A 17,720-nucleotide genomic window follows, 5' to 3' on the forward strand; every position below is an offset into this window, starting at 1 on the left:
TATTCTGGCCCTGACCCGCACATGCTTCTTTCACCTGAGAAATATCGCAAAACTGAGTTCAATTGTATCAAATGCCGAACTTGAAATGATTATTCATGCATTTGTGTCATCCCGCTTGGATTATTGTAACTCTCTATTTCTGTGCCTTAGTAAAACCTCTATTGATCGCCTCCAACTGGTGCAGAATGCTGCCGCTAGGCTATTAACTAAAACATCGAAAGACCGTCATATTACTCCTCTTCTAGTATCTTTACACTGGCTTCCGGTGCGCTATAGGATCCAGTTTAAAGTTCTGGTCTTAACTTTTCGAGCTCTGCATGGTCAGGCCCCTGAGTATTTGTCTGAACTCCTCCACGTTTATACTCCTGGCAGGACACTCAGGTCTGCCGACCTCAACCTGTTGACAGTTCCCCGCACTAGACTCAGAACTCACGGAGATTGAGCCTTTGAGTCAGCTGCGCCTAAACTGTGGAACGCTCTCCCCCAGACCCTGAGAGCTGCAGCATCTGTTGTCAGTTTTAAAAAGCACCTTAAAACGTACTTGTTTAGACAGGCGTTCCTTTTGACCTGACACCCAACTTGCTGTTATTGTGTTATTTTATTTATGTTCATGTTTGTATGCATTCATATTTGTTGTTTAAATGCAATCATGTTTGTTGTTTTTCCTTTTAATCTTGGAAAGCACTTTGTGAGCTTTTCTCTGCGAAAAGTGCTATACAAATAAATGTTACTTACTTACTTATTATAGTGAAATAAAAGCCTGAAGTCAGCAGAAGGTGCTGTGACCCTCCACATGTCCAGCTCTGCAGCACGCCCTCCCAGTCACCACAGGAATGCAACTGAATGACTGATTGATTGATTTTATTTGAGAATTTCATTTTAAAAAACAAACACCAGCTCTGCCAGGGCGGTGAGTGCTCACAGAAAAGATCATTTGACAGTCAATGACAACGCATATCATCCAGCATGATATTCCAGTTCAAAGCTCATGACAGCTTATATGAAGCATAAGGCCAAATTAAATTAATCAAGAATAAAAATGAATCCCGAGAGTTTCCGAAGACGCCGTTCATCCAGTGAAGCGAATGTCCGTCCCGATCATCAGGTAGTCCTGGAGAGGAAGACAAAGCATAGCAGAGGAGGATGGAGGTTACAGTAATGTCAAGATGCAACGTGACGACAGCATGTAAAAAAAAAAAAAAAAAAAAAAAAAAAAAACAGGAGAAAAAAATTACGCAGCAAACGGGATATTCTGAGATTAAAACTGTAAATTTACACTTATGCTTTTCTTTCTTATACCCTTATAAAGGAACCATATGGCTTAACGTGTCTCAGGCCTGCAGCTGATCCCCTCAGCGGATTCTACTCTGACATGGGATTCAGGAACAAGGAGATCCTGCTGATCTGAGCCCAGAATCAGCAGATTGTTTTCTTCTGAATCGGCCCAAGTCACAGCAACGTCTCTTCAGAGTCCAGATGCTGAGGAGGAGATTGGGGTTCTGGACTCAAACCAGCAGGATTTCCTTCTGACTGGATCCCACAGGAGAACTACTAGTTTTTCCTTGTTTTTTTTTTTTTTTTTCATAAATGATTCGTGACTTTATGATCTCAGAATTTTCAACTTTATTTCTCATAAATTTACCACTTTAATCTTAGAAAGTTTTTTTTCTCAGAGTATCACCAACTCACCCCTGGCTCTATAATTTTTTTTTCTCTCTACAGTGGCCCTAATACACCATCGTTCCTGTCTTATTATAAGCACAGTAATTAAAACACACACACACACACACACACACACACACACATAGAAGTTAACAGAACACAGTGAGATTCTGACCTGCATGATTTGAAGCTGAGTGTTCATCAGCTGCATGTTTTGAAGTTCAGGGAGTGGATATCCCTTCCTAAGTTCAGCTGTGAATCATAACATACAAATTTACATCAGCTGGTCACATTAATGCAAAATGGAAAACACTTTGTATCACTTAAAGGCTTTTTAGCTTTGTAATACAAAAAAAAAGGATGTAGATAAGGCGCTCACTGTTCACGATGGGGATCACCACCCATCTCAGGACCGTTGGGATGAAATTGTTGAGGACTGAGACCTGTTGGGTGAAGCAGTTTTTAGTTTTTTTTTTTCAGTATTGACATGACTCAGCATGGTCGGGATTCATTTTAGACCACAGCTCACTTCAGAATGTGATCCTCACCTGAAAGTTTCCCACGTTACTTGACTGCACGCTCATCTCCATCCTGTGCAAAGCAGGCAAAATTAGGATTTAATGATCACAATTTAAAAGCCCCCTTGCTCCCGCTTCGTCTTTTCTACAAAAAAGAAACTCACTTGTTGAGGCTGAGGGTCCCACCCAGCCTCATCTGAGTCACGGACATGGCCGCGCTGACGCTGGTGTCCTGCAGAGACAAAATGCAGCTTTCACTCAAGATGTGAGTTGCACAAGTGACTCGAATCACTAAATTTAAGCTCACAGGTTCCACACACAGCAAAAAAAAAAAAAAAAAAAAACGCCATTTAATAAGTCATTTGGTCAAAGCTTGGTGGTTAAAGATTTTTCTTTTTCTTCAAAGAAGTGGAATAATCATGTCATCATCATTGTTTCCAGAATTTTTTGGGGTTTTGCTGATTGGAAGTGTCATTTTCTTGACCCTAGAGGCTGAGCCTCATTCTACCTTGTTTCGGCACATTTATACTTACACTAGAAAAAAAAATCTTAAGAAAAACAAGATTTCATGTTGTAAATTGTTTTTAAAGTCTCCATGAAACGACCTCACATGACCTCTACTTCCTGTAAAACAGTGTGACATCCTGCACGAGAGGGCAGGAATGTCAAAAACTTCACGAAGTAAGAGTCCATTTCATGCTGTCTTTAACTCAATTTTTTACAATTTTTCTGAGAGATTTTATTTTTGATTCAGCACACTTTATTGCTCAAGTCGGTGTAACTTACCAATTTTAGGACAAAAAGCGGGGAAAGTGTAGAGTCGGCCTGGATGGCGAAGGCCGTCACCGTGGCTACAGCCGTAATGGTCATGTTGTTGGGCTTAAAGATCACCATCGGGTCGCTTGCTGCACTCATGGTCAATTTCATCTTCAGACCTGGGAAACGTCTGGAAATCTGAAAACACACACACCGAGATGAGTCTCAAAGAGCTAGTGAGGAGGTTTGAACCTGTGACTGAAGCAGGACGGGCGGTACGTCACCTCTGGGATGATGACTCCAAAAGAGCTGGTGCTCAGGCGGATGGGAGAAACCGATGGGATCTGTCGGGACAAAGCCGAGAAGTCTCTTTAACTGAGTGTGTTGCTGTGACATTACAGTTATTACAGATCAGCAGAATAAACTTTTACTTTTAATATGGCGACTTGTCAGAGTTGATGCCACCGGGCCATTTGTTTTTCCTAGGACAGTGATGGATTGTTTAACATTTTGGGCAGTCATGTCATTCTGTCACTATCCCAGGAAATGTAAAAAAAAAAAAAAAAAAATAGGAAAAAACATTTTTCTGAGTTTTTTTTTTCTGGCAAATTTATGACTTTAATCCTTCAATCTCAAAAACTCGGAGTTTTTTCCTTGGTATATTACCCCTCATCATATGTCGCTGAACATACCTGGCTAAATAAAGGATAAAAAAAATAAATTATAAAAAATCTGAAAGATGTAGCTCACCATATCATCGGTAATGGACACGCTGAGAATTCCAGCTCTGTTGTAGACGAAGCCGGCAGAGTTGGCGGTGAAGGCAGACATGCCCATGTACACCATGTGCTGCTGGGTTGGCATGGAAAATGGTTGCGGGGAGAATGGAGGCTCCTGGTGGCGCCCAATGTTGTAAAATTGTCCCTGTGGAGTACAGAAAGATTGATAAAGAGGAAAGAGAGACTGGGATACAAGTTTGATTTGTTGTAGTCCAATCACTGTTGCTTTGATTTGACCTATATATAAGTATAAATGCACAGAGCCTGACCAAGCCTGCCTCCTCACCTTCAAGTTCAAAGCAATGGAGGATTGTGTAACAACTGGCGACGACACCATGGAGTACTCGATTTCTGCGTGCTTGTCCACCCTGGCTAGAACTGCAGCACAATGGAAATTGATTAACATGTATTCAAGCATCAGTGAAACATCTTCAGCATATATCTTCAGACATGTCTGCAAGACACCGTTACGTTTTACCATTGAGAGTTTGCAGACGAGGGTTTAGATCGGACACAGTGTCAGACACCCGAGGGCAGATCTGCAACACAAGAAGAACAGAGATGCACCATATGAGGGCTTTTTCTCTCAATTGGACCTTATCAGAGAACCCATTTTCATTCACACATCTGGAGGTCAGAGGTTAAGGGACCCTGCTGGAAATGGCCGTCCCAGATTTCCCTCAACAGATTTTAGCCCAAATCTGGAGCAATATTTAGTCTGCTTACCAACAACCTAGCATCAATTAACGAAGAGTGATCACCTAAAAAGTATTGTTCTCTCTCACCTGTTCCTCCATTTTTTTGCGCATGGGCCGTTCAATCAATTTTCTGAAGATGTTGTACAGCCAGCTGAAAAAAAACCACATACCCAGAAACCAATCAGGTTAAAGTGTGCCAGTGGCTTGGAAATATGGGAAATTCACATTGTATGCTGCGTGAGTCAATTTCCCAATATGAATTCAGTGTCAACAGGGCTGATTTATACCTGGCTCTGCCATGGAATTTGATCCTTGTACTGCCAATACTAGCCCCGCAGTTGACACTGCTGACCACCGGCCGGCCTCCCGCACCACTTGTGACAGAAATGGTCGTACCGATCGAGAGTCCGTTCACATCCAAATCAAAAGAGCCGCTGGTCCGTCTGTTGAGAGACAGAGAAGTCAGTGCAGCTGCAGGTATATCCCACTGGTGTTCATTTCTTAATGAATGTGTAAAAGCAGAGACTGTCTTCAGTCTGTCCCTGCATGACACCAGCTCAAATCATACTCACATGAACTTGTATCTGACCCTCCAGTTTCCACGCACATTGATGAAGGCGTCTCTGATAGACATGCTGATTCCAGTTCCCGGTGCCAGGGTCAGCGCAGAGTTTGGTATTCCCATACCCACGATTCGCACGCTATAATTTACAAAATGAGATTAAAAAAACATGCTTGCGTAAAAGGAATACCCCATTTTTACCATCACAAATCTAACTTATTGTACAGAGGTGAAAATGGTTTTGAACATCTTGTCTCGGAGAAGGGAGATTTTGCCCAAAACGTCATTTAACTTTGACAAGTCTTTACAGGTGACAAACAGATTTCCAAAGGATTCGTAACAGCAGTGAACAAGCGGTGGACTTACTTTGTCAAACTGTACTTGACCTTGCTTTTCCCAGAAAAATCTGGAATCTGGATGGTTTGGAGTTTCTGCTTGAGTTTCTCCATCCCCACCTGTCTGGCTGATAAAAGGCAAGCAACAAAATCTAGAGTAAATAATCCCGTCTCTAATATATTTTTGATCAGATTGGAGAGATCTGAGGGGGTTTTTTTTAACCCTTTTTTAGCAGAATGGAAGCCTTACCATAATCAAGGCCTTTCTGGGTCAGCTTGACCTGCACGCCGGGGTTCCTGCCGGAGGCCACAGAGATGAAGGCCACCAGAGCGAGCCAAACCCATGGGTGCATCATGGCTGCTGTGAGACAAAGAAGAGAAAATCATCAATGAGGCTCTGATCAGCGCTGCAAACATCACATCGTCATAAAGCAGACGCAGGGGCGGAGCTAGAGGAATATTCATGGGGGCTAGAGGGTGGCATGGACGTTTTACAGGGTGGCAGAAAGTAATATTGTTACCATATTGTTATCTAGATATAAGCATGCGTGATATTAATATCTTGAAATATGGACGATATCAAATTTAGGGTTAGGGTTAGTTTAACACAGTGATTGATCTGTTCTGATCAGTAAATTATTTTGTGGTGGAACTGAATTTTCTCATCCATTTGGTATCATTATTGCTGTTTTTTCAAGAATGCATCATTTTCAGTTGCAGAGGTTGTTTGATTATTTTAATGCAGCCTAATACAGTGATTGGTCTGTTCTGATCAATAAAGTACTTTGTGCAGTTGGTGTTATTATGCTTTTTTGGAAGAATGCTTAATTTTCTCTGTTGCTGCACAAATTTCAAGTGTGAACCCACAGTCACATCACATATCATATCACTATTGAGACATTTGGCATAAATACAGAGGTGTGAAATTTTGTCCATATCCTGCTGCCCTAATAGAGTGCTCTGTCTCATCTCATGCTGCATTCACTTAAACTCAGACAGCAGACTTTCTGTTTTGCACATTTCCATCCAGAGACAACTTTCTTTGCTTTTTTTTTTTTTTTTTTTTTTTAAACGTATTACTCAAACTTGTGGGGCAGCTGGGGTGGCATGGCCTGTCAGCCCAGGCCACCCTAGTAGATCCGGCCCTGTCCATGCATGATGGGAGGGGGGTGAGTATTGTTTTATTGTTTTATTGTTTTACTGCGTGAAGTACTGTGTGCTGCATGTGTTTGTATGAAAGTCTGATTGATTGATTGATTGATTGGAAGTTCACTGCCTGACCTTGAATCTCAGTTCCATGACTGCTGCAAGGACTTTCTTTCTAATGCACAACAACTTCCTCATTACACCAGCGAGGAGTTTCCTCAGTCCCAGATGAGGATGAATCACCTCCTTCAGTGGCCTCTCCTCAGCACATTCTGCCTCTTATTTTTAATTAACGTCCTCCTTAAAGTATTCTCAATGATGGAGACGATGTAAAGAGGAGAGCTCTGCATGCAGTTTAGCAGTGTGTGTTTTTTTTTTTGTTTTTTTTTTCCATTTTTATTCTTTTTTTTAACCCTATAAAGCCATTCGTATCATATATGATACACATTTTCAATTCCATTTTTCGTTTTCAGTTTAATCAATAATTGACCAAAATACTGTTGTATACCTTTGAACACTTCCCCTGTTCACCCTGGACCATACCATTGGCACTTCAAGTACATATATCATACACCAGAAAGGTCGTGTAATAACATATTTTTTATTTACTTTTATATTTTATTTACTTTTATATATTACTTTTATTTTATATATTAATAAAATATTATATATTTTATTTACTTTTATATATATATATATATATATATATATATATATATATATATATTGTTATAGGACTAAATAAAGGGTTCAATTTCAAAAAATTGGAATTTTCTGCCAATTCTTTCATACTTCAGGCTTTATAGGGTTAAACAACTAATACAGTGGAAGCCCCAGTGAAATCCTTGCGGTTTACTGTCCTGACTCACTTTCAGCCTGTGGAACAGCTGACTGACCGCACTGCAGATATAGTCACATGACCTATGATTAAGCCAGCAGAGTTTTATTCACTTAAAAATTTAATTCCAATCGGGAAATTATGTCTCCATGTTGAACAGGGAAATGTTTCTCAACTCTAAGACTGTTGTAGCACAGGCCAAAAGAGCAGGGTCAGGGTCAGAGCAGGGTCACCGGAAGGGAAGTCAAAACTTAGAGAGGCATTGGCATTTTCCTCTTCTGCTCAGTGAGAATATGACAATAAAAATAGTTGTTATAATATTTAGAAAATGGTTATAAAATATTAAAACTACCAAGTTAAGTGTTTTTGCTGCTGCAGTTGGCTGTACTGAAACAAACAACTGCATGAGATTAGCAAGACAAGAAGAAATTAATTGTACAATGAAAGTAAATGTGGAACAAAATGAAGCAAATAATGCACATCTGAGTTAACAGGCCACACTTCAGAAGCGGTTAATCCCAACATTAATCTCAACCACAGATTAGAATTCAATTTTCCTAACACAGAATCACTCATATTCATGCACATTTTTTTTTTATTAACCATGTTGTCATTAATCCATGGCTGCACATAAATTGAATTGTCTTTGAATATTTGCACCAGCATTAACAAGATGGATTGGCAGATTATAGCGAAACTTCTGAGAACAAATCGGATTAAAAAATGTTGAGGATGTTTTTTCGATGCCCTGACTCTTACCTTCCGCGGTGGTGAGAACAAGTTCAGACGGTTTCTCCTCTCCTGCAGTGCCAGGCGTGTTGAGGCGAGGTGGAGTGACGGGGAGAGAAACGGGGCCTTTAAATACACCGTCAGACTGGGAACTAAGCATGCAACCGTTAAAAGTTGTGGTGCTCATCAGGGGCGTTGCTGGGCTCTGAGCACATCGTGGGCATAACCCACTGAATCTCTGCCTATTGCCGAAATCCCTGTGATGCAACAACCACCCAGAGGCAGTGACATGACACACCAGCCTCCTGTCAGCCAAAAATACAGCTTCTGCTTCTCTTTAGTGTCCTGATGAGTTCTAATTAACCCTCCTATTATGTTTGGGGTCAATTTGACCCCAGCCAATGTTTAACATCTCTAAATAAATGATTAACATCATTTTTACATTAGGAGTTTTCCTAATGTAATGGGTACTACCGGGTAAACATGATGATATGTTTTCAATGTTCTGTACACACTTTGTACGCATCGGTTATAAATAACAAAAATCTGTACTTTGAAATAATATAAAGTTATTAAAACACCAAAAATTACAGTTATTCTCAGCTGCTAAAACACTAAACTTGTCTGTTTATTTATTTTACCTTTTTAGACTGGTTTTCAATTGAATTTTATTTATTTGATTATTTTACCATTTTAGTCTTGCCTTCAACTGAATTGTATTTATTTTATTTACTTTTATTTATTTATTTTTATCGATATTTACTGAATTTTCATTTTTAATATGGATTATCTTCTCTCTAGTGTTTCCTCACTTCAAAGTGGCGAGTGTAGGATAGCGTTTCCTCAGTGTTTTTTAATTCCTTAGTGTTTTTAAATTTGTGTGTGTGTGTGTGTGTGTGTGTGTGTGTGTGTGTGTGTATGTGTGTATTTATGTGTGGGAGAAGGGGGGGGATATATCTTTTTATGTGTTGCATTGTTTTTATTGTTTTTATGTGTTTTTATGTAAAGCACTTTGGGCTGCTCCTTTGGCATGAAAAGTGCCAGTGCCAAGGAAGAGTATGTATGAGAGGTGGTGGATGAGGAGGAAGGGGAAGGGGACAAGGAAGACCAAGAACTAACATCACTGATGACATTTGGGCAACTATCATACATCATGTCCTTGTTCATGGGATGACAATGACTGTGTGTACATGGTCTTTAGTATCCCGATTTTGAGGCTCATCCTGGCTTTGAGCATATCTGGGATATGATGTTTACATGGAACACAGAGAAGCCCGGTTATTCATATCCCTGTATACATGATAAATACCAGTAACCCGTTTTCTGATCACTGCATCCCATCTGCACAGGCATGTGTGATGTCTTTTATACACACTTCCCGCTCAATCTGTTGTAAACAAAAGATGTAAAAGACATAACACACGCCTGCAGGATGGGATGCAGTGATCAGAGAACAGGTTACTGGTATTTATCATGTATACTCTGTGTTCCATGTAAACGTCATATCTATCATATCCATGCTCAGGAGGGAATCTGTTGGGTTTCTTTGTTTACCTTTCTACTGTAATTCGTAGAGCGTGGTCTTCACCTGCTCTACCTGTAAAGTGTCATGAGATAACTTCTGTTGTGATTTGACGCTATATAAATAAAGATTGATTGATTGAGATTGATTGATATCCCGGATATGCTCAAAGCCGGGATAAGCCTCAAAACCGGGATACTAAAGACTTTGTAAACACAGTCACTGGGAAGCAGGACAAAGAGTCCAACCCAGTTGGAGTAAATATTGCCTGTGACGTGGATGAAGTCCTCTGGCCGGCCCCCCCAACAAAGACATGATGTTGGAGAATGAATCTCAGTGACTTTGATTGTGCAGTAATGTGCTTTTCATCTAGTTTCATTTTTTGTTATGAAAGTGCTGAATGTAGTCTAGATACTGCTTTGAATATGATATTATTTTGCTAAATGCATTTACAATAAACATTTTCTGTTAATGAATGAATGAATGAAGGCTTTATTTCGAACATGTGCAAGTTGTCCAAAAAGAAAAAAAAAAAAAAACAGCAAAACAGCAAAAGAACAGTTGAAAAAAATATTAACTTAACATGTTCGAAAAGGAGTAGGAAGAAGCACAATGCTTATTCAATGTTGTTCATTGTGTTGTTCATTCACAATAACAACAAAATAAAACAAAACAGAACAAGACAAAACAAACAACATAGTTGATCATAAAACATACAGGCCAAGGCTCAGGGGACCATGCGCATTTCACCACAGCTTAAACACTAAATTAAACACTAAAATTATATGTCGAGGGGCTGGTTAAAGTGCAAAGTGCTAAAGTGTAAAGTGCATTATTGTATTGCAAATTGCCCAAGAAATATAAAGTGCTATTTTGATTGCCTAATACTCAGTTGCATATTACAATAATCTAATACCAACGATGGTAATTTGTGATACCTAGAGTACCTAGTTATATAGAAGTATAAAGTGCTTGTTGCGTTGCACATTGCCCTAGTGCCTAATTAGTGAAAATTGCACATTACCCGATTACATATTGCAATAGATGATTATATACCAACAATGGTAATTTTATGATACAGAGAGTACCCAATTATGCGAGAATATAAAGTGCGTGTTGCATTGTACATTGCCCTAGTACCTAAAAAAAATAATAAATGGAGATGTAGCCTAATAAATAGAAAAAAAAATGTTAATGGGGAAGAGGAAAGTAATAATAATGTATGCGCTCAATAGAAATTGCGGATGGAACCCTTGACAAATTAGTTACATTGAACAAATACACAGGTTTATGCATGGTTATGGCAACAGTGTTGTTCTTCCAGTAGCCAAGCTTTAAGCTGTTTAGTAAAAGATGTAAGAGTCGGGAGTTCACGTATCGTGCTTGGAACTGAATTCCAGGTGTGAGATGCACGAACAGAAAAAGTGGCTTGACTACGGGCACTTTTTCTAAAAGGAACTACACAGTCACCTCTGGAACCAGCTCTGGTTGATCTGTTTGAGTTTTTTTTCACAAATTCTTGTAGTGGAGGTGGTGCTTGGCCATGGAAGATTTTATACATCAAGACAGCATCGGTGTGTTTAACAGTGTTGTCCCAGTTTAAGCGCTCATGCTTTTTTAATATCTGACAGTGATGGTACGTTTTGGGTTTTTTATCTAATACTTTCAGAGCTTGTTTATTAACTGTTTCGATCAGCTTTAGTGTTGTCTTACGGGCCGCTGCCCAGCTTGTTACGCAATAGAGCACATGTGACATGATCATAGTATCAAAATATAATTTTGCTGACTCAGGAGTTAGGTTGTTCCTAATAAATCTAAAATTGGACAAGTTAAACTTAATTCTGTTCACAGTCTTTTTTATCTGTTGTTTAAAAAGAAGTTGTGAGTCAAGAGTGATTCCTAGATATTTGAACTCTTGCACCACCTTAATTGTTTTACCTTGCACAAAAACGTTGGGATCACTGGCAGTATTTGCCCTATTTGAGAAGTACATACACACAGTCTTGGATATGTTCAAGTATAATTTTGACTTCTCAAGCCAGGTGTACACATTCATCATAGCATCTGTCAGTTCTTGAGCAGCGTGTTTTTTGTCTTTTGCATGGACATACAGAACAGCATCATCAGCATACATTTGACAGGTAACATTCAAAGGACAGCTTGGCAGATAATTTATAAATAAACTGCAAAGCAGTGGACCTAGGACCGATCCCTGTGGTACCCCAAGATTGTTGTTTCGTGACGTTGACTTCATGTTCTGTATCCTGACACGCTGTGTTCTTGAAGAGATGTATGATTCAATCCAGTTCAATGTGTGTGAAGAGAAGTTAAAATAAGACAGTTTGTTTAACAATATCTGGTGATTAATAGTGTCAAAAGCTTTTCTGAGGTCAATAAAGACAGCACCAATAACACCATCTGCATCCAACTTTGATTTTAAATTTTCCAGAAAGGAACAGACAGCCGTCTCAGTGGAATGATGTTTTCTAAAGCCAAATTGCATCTTATTTAACGTGTATGGACTGTTATTAAGATGTTCAATAATTTGCTCCGCTACAAGTTTTTCCATGACCTTGGAAACTGCAGGAAGTATGCTTATCGGTCTTTAGTTACTGATTATTGCAGGATTACCCGATTTAAAAACTGGTGTGATGACAGAGCACTTCCAGGGGTCAGGGAAGGACCCTTCATGTATGGATTTATTGATAATAGTAGTCAAGGGTGCAATGAAGGAGTCCTTGTAATATTTCAAAAATGTAACATCCATACTAAATGCATCTTTGGCTTTAGAGCTTTTAAGACCACTAACAACCTTATCAACATGTGACTGTGACACTACACACAAATTAAGAGATGGTGCGTCATTGTTCAGTGGCATTGGTGGGCATTGGTGGGATCTATCTGAGGGCAGGAGCTTTGCGTCAGGTTTTTAACAGAGTCTATAAAATAGTTGTTCAAAGCTGTTGCAATGTCCCTTGGGTCATGAATGACTTTCTCATCCAGCTGTAGCTCCCTAATTTCTCTGCGCACTGTGCTATTTCCTGCCAGTTTTTTAATATTTGTCCATATATCTTTAGCATTTCCTCTTGCAGTACTTATTATATTAATAAAAAAGTTTGCTTTTGCAGATCGGATTTCCCTCACCACTTTATTCCTAAGCGAAGCAAATGTCTGCCTATCATTCACCGTTTTCGTTTTAAGCGATATTTTGAGAGCATGGTCTCTTTGTTTCATCAATGACCATATATTTTCATTGAGTCAAGGAAGGTGATTCTTTTTTGATGGTTTTGCTTTAATTTTTTTTAGTAAATATAGACACTGTGTCCTGGATAACAGTCATAAATACATTACAATTGTCGCTAACATGATTATGGGTGAGATGATTAGCCCAGTCGATATTGTTGAGCGCCTGTGTCAGTTTTGAAATCTCCCTCCTTGGTACTCTCATTTGCTCTGATATTGTTTTCTGAGGACAAGAAAATCTACTTTTAGATAGTTTTCTGGAGAACAGAATTAAATTATGGTCTGACAAACCTGTGATCATATTGTACATCTTTTGAATTCTCTCATACTTATTAGTAAAAACAAGATCTATACATGTTTCAGAGGAAGTAGTTAGTCCAGTAGGACCTTTGATTAATTGAGTAAAGTTAAACTTAGTTAATAATGATTTTAACTGTCTCCGATTAGATTTGTCAAGCCAGTTGATATTTAGATCTCCAAGTAGGATAACTTCATTCTTTGAATCACATTCCTGAAGTAGCGCCTGGAGCTCAGGATAAAAAGCATTTGAGGCTGATGGAGGTCTATACATCCCAATCAGCGTTATCGACATTTGTGGAGATAGAGCTATCTTAAGACCGATACATTCAAGGTTGTGTACACAGGCCCATTCTATCTGTTTGCACTTTAAGCGTTCCCTTACATAAAACATTACCCCTCCACCCCGATTCCCCACCCGGTCTCTCCTGAAGATATTGTAGCCTGGTACATGCAGTCCAGCCATAGGGGAGTTTGTATTTAGCCAGGTCTCAGACAAGCATAAAAAGTCCAGGTTCGAGTTACTTAACAAATGATGAACTTGATCACACTTGGTCAAGATGTTCCTAATATTTAAATGTCCACCAAGTAGACCTTTTGGCTTACATTGTTGGTCCCAGATTACTTTGGCTTGGTTAAGAGTGCTATGTAGCACTGTACATGATTTGTGCCGTATGAAAATGAACCAGATCAGTGAGTTTCAATGTTTTTGATTGTAAGAATAAAGGATTTGTGTGTTCTCTGTAACCAGTGTTATGAATTACCCTTATGGCTCTTTTTTTGCAGTATGGAAAGTGGTTGTAATGTACATTTATAGGTATTGCCCTAAATCTCTACACAGTAATTTAAATATGGTAATATTAGTGAATTGTAAAGAAAGTGGAGTGATTTGTGGTCCAGAAAGTGTTTTGCCTTACTTAATCCTGAGATGCTCCTTGACAGTTTGTTTTGTATATGTTTCGTGTGAGATTTCCATGTTATTTTTTTCGTCCAAAATTATACCTAGAAATTTATTTTCATGAACCCTTTCAATGTTTACACCATCAACCTGTATTAGTGCTTGAGTGTTTATTTTATGATTACCAAATAACATGAGTTTTGTTTTATTTAGATTTAACGATAATTTGTTCCTATCAAACCAGTTCTTTAATTTACACATTTCTGCAGTAATCCTCCCCAGAAGTTCCTGCAAATTCCCCCCTGAACTGAAAATATTTGTGTCGTCTGCAAATAAAACTAATTTCAATATGTTTGAGACGTTACAGATGTCATTAATATAAAGAATGAACAATTTTGGACCCAGTACTGACCCCTGGGGGACGCCACAAACAATGTCCAAGCATGAGAAAGTATATTCTTCCAACTTCACAAATTGTCCCCTGTCCCTTAAAATAACTTTTCACCCAGTGCAAAACTATCCCCCTGATCCCATACCGTTCCAGTTTATTGATTAATATTTCATGATTGATTGTGTCGAAAGCTTTCTTAAGATCGATGAATATTCCAATTGCGTACTGTTTATGATCTATTGCGTTAGTGATTTCTTCAAGTGATTCCATTAATGCCAATGATGTTGAACTGTTTGATCTGAATCCATACTGACTGTTGGAGAGTAATTTATGTTTATCTATGAATTTGTCTAATCTGCTGTTGAATGCTTTTTCCAGGTTTTTTGAGAATTGTGGGAGTAACGAAACAGGCCTGTAATTTGTGAAGTGGTGTCTATCCCCAGTTTTAAACAGCGGCACAACTTTAGCTATTTTCATTTTGTTTGGAAATTTACCAGTTTGGAATGATAAGTTACAGATGAAAGTCAGTGGTTTTGAAATCCCTTCTATGACCCTTTTCACAATTATCATATCAATGTTATTACAGTCAGTAGATGTTTTATGTTTACATTTATTTACAATACCAATTATTTCTTTTTCTTCCACTGCTGTGAGGAACATTGAGCTTTGGTTTCTATCTATAAGATACATGCCCTGAATGCTGTGTCCTAAATTATTTGATGTAGTGTCTGATGAATGCTCTGAAGTGACTGTATTTGTACTTGCTGTGTGTATGATCTGAACACAGTGTTTTGTTCTGAACACAGGGTAACTGGTTTTGAGGTGAAAAGTCTGGGGTTTTGTGAATGTAGTTTGAGTTTTTGGATTTGTGTTTAAGGTTTTGAGAAAATTTGTGGAGGTTTCAAGAAATGTGTTTTAGCAATTGGGAAAAACTGTAAACCCCTAACAAATTGTTGTTTTAACACATCCTCTCACTTAATACCCCACTTACACCCCTTTTCCACCAGGGCTGGTTCGGAGCCGGTGCCTGACTTAGCACCAGTTTTTTGGTTTTCCACCGCCCAAGCTGGGGCCAAACTGGTGCCAAACTGGTTCCAAACTGGTGCTAGGCAAGCACCGACTCTGAGCAGGGGCTAAACAGGAGCCAGAGAAAGAACCAATGACGCGGCCCACCGCGTCATTGGTGGGCGGGGTTACAAAACAAAACAGGAACTGCGAACGCTATAAACATAAACAATAATCCCAGAGAAGCCGCGGGTTATACTGATTTTACAACGGCATGGAACGCGGCTCAGCAAATTACATTTAAGGATGAGAAGCACCCGTTTTATAACTAAACAGCTGTCATTCGTTCCGATCACGAATCCGACAGGTAGCCGGCAATAATTGTGTTTTTCGCCTCTGTATTGAAATGTAGGCTTGTAAAGACACACACAGTATTTGCATCGCTAATAAATCCAGATCCTGCTCCACCCGGGCCAAGAAACTGTATCGGGAAAGCAGCATTATAAGCTTGACTGAGACGCGGCTCACGAACATCATCCCTGACTCACTGATCAGTCTCACCGGCTTCAGGACAGGACGGGCGGACAGAGACAGAGACGCTGCAGCCACTGTTTAGTATGAGTGTGCAGTTTTATGTGTGTTGAAGTGATGAAACTGCCGTGACAATGTAATTTTCTGCAAAGGATTAATAAAGTATCATTCATTCATTCATTCATTCATGTTGGTTATTGTGATTCTGAGCGAGCGTCTCGCGCACCCGTCATCACGTTTTCCAAAGACGTCATGACGTGGCTCTGACTTGGCTCCAGTTTGCTCTTGACTGGTGGAAAAGCAAACCGGTTCTTCGTTGGCACCAGTTAAGCACCGGCTCTAGCACCAGCTCCGAACTAGCACCAGGTTTTTCCTGGTGGAAAAGGGTTATTAGTAACTTAGATTAACACTTCATACAATTTATTTCATACGTATTGAAGTCATTTAAAATGTGACGATATGCACACGAACACTCAATAAAATACTAATTTAAAAAAAAAGATTAACATTTGAGTTCTGCTCAGCCAACAGAAAGAAGGCAGAGGCTTTCGGGTGGAGGGCCATCTCCACCACCTCTGTGTGTGTGTGTGTATATATATATATATATATACATATATATATATATATATATATATATGTATATATATATATATATTATGGCATGCCGTTTAGGAAAATATTATATATATGGAATGAAAGGCTGAATATTTTGAATGAAACTTGAATATATGGAATGAAACTTGAATATTTTGAATGAAAGTCTTAATATATGGAATGAATATGGAATGTTTGCCCTACTGAATGTTTGCCCTACTGTTTGCCCTAATGTTTACCCTAACCCTAACCCTAACCCTGAAGTGGACAAAGATGATTTTATTGATAATTTGGCCTTATTTTATTTGAGAATGCAAGCCAAAATGCTTTTACCAGCTTCTACCATTCAAACATTGATTGAAGAGTTCCAGGAGATACACAGTAGCAGTCTGACACATGTCATGTCAAATGTGCATGAGAAGCTGAGTAATCCTGAGCTTCCCGATACTTAAGTTAAGAAAATAATGGATGAGCTATGGAAAGATGACCTTTTGAAAGAGTGCAACAAGGACTTGTTCAAATGAGACCACACGCACAAAACATTCTTTAAGTGTAAATTCAATTATGTTGAGCCTGTACAAGTGCGTCTAGGTTTTCGATGAGTCAGGAAAGGAGCACTTTTTACAGTACGTTCCGGTAAAGGACACACTTAAGTCTCTTCTGAGTCAGTCTTCAGTGAAAGAGCAATACAAACAGACACATGCACAGATTCCCACTGACAGGCCCACTGTGCTTGAGGATGTCAGAGATGGTTGAAACTTCAAAGAAAATGGTCTTTTACAGGAGTCCCCATATTCACTGTCCATTATATTGTATCAAGATACATTTGAAGTTGTAAATCCTCTTGGATCCGGTCAAAAAAAGCACAAAGTACTGGCCATGTATATGACTCTTTGTGACATACCTGCCCACAATCAGTCCTGTATTGACCCCATGCAGTTGGTGATGTTGTGTAGGGAGGACGATTTTAAGTTCTTTGGGCAGGATAAAGTATTTTCTCAACTAGTATTTTCTCAACTAGTTAAAGACATAGAGGAATCTGGAATTGAAATTGCCAGTGGACAGGTGGTAAAAGGGACATTAATTGCTATTTCTGGTGATAACCTTGGGTCCCATTCCATTGGAGGGTTTACAGAGAACTTCAGCAGAAGATTACACTTCTGTCATTATTGTCTCATAGATAGGGATACTTTAACACATGCACCTACTCGATCCG

General features: G+C 39.1%; 1 protein-coding gene across 1 annotated transcript; it reads right to left on the bottom strand.

Moving 5' to 3' along the window:
- Nucleotides 1-1,069: 1,069 nt before the first annotated feature.
- On the bottom strand, nucleotides 1,070-8,114 carry LOC115376724 (bactericidal permeability-increasing protein-like). The gene is made up of 16 exons (XM_030076499.1): nucleotides 8,054-8,114; nucleotides 5,561-5,671; nucleotides 5,342-5,438; nucleotides 4,986-5,114; nucleotides 4,701-4,856; nucleotides 4,501-4,564; nucleotides 4,194-4,254; nucleotides 4,002-4,093; nucleotides 3,687-3,860; nucleotides 3,221-3,280; nucleotides 2,967-3,134; nucleotides 2,345-2,412; nucleotides 2,211-2,253; nucleotides 2,042-2,105; nucleotides 1,838-1,914; nucleotides 1,070-1,111 (listed from the first exon to the last, which is right to left on the bottom strand). The coding sequence occupies exons 2-16, from the start codon at nucleotides 5,664-5,666 to the stop codon at nucleotides 1,070-1,072; spliced, it is 1,401 nt and encodes a 466-aa protein (XP_029932359.1). The 5' UTR covers nucleotides 5,667-5,671; nucleotides 8,054-8,114.
- Nucleotides 8,115-17,720: the final 9,606 nt, after the last annotated feature.

The sequence above is a fragment of the Myripristis murdjan genome, chromosome 3 (assembly GCF_902150065.1).
Source record: "Myripristis murdjan chromosome 3, fMyrMur1.1, whole genome shotgun sequence".
NCBI classification, from domain to species: Eukaryota; Metazoa; Chordata; class Actinopteri; order Holocentriformes; family Holocentridae; genus Myripristis; species Myripristis murdjan.

Coding starts and splice junctions, on each gene's coding strand:
- LOC115376724 (XM_030076499.1), bottom strand. CDS start 5,666: ATGATGCACCCATGGGTTTGGCTCGCTCTGGTGGCCTTCATCTCTGTG. Junction 5,115..5,341: donor GTCAAGTACAGTTTGACAAA/GTAAGTCCACCG, acceptor TGTAAATTATAG/CGTGCGAATCGTGGGTATGG. Junction 2,413..2,966: donor CGCTTTTTGTCCTAAAATTG/GTAAGTTACACC, acceptor TTGTCTCTGCAG/GACACCAGCGTCAGCGCGGC.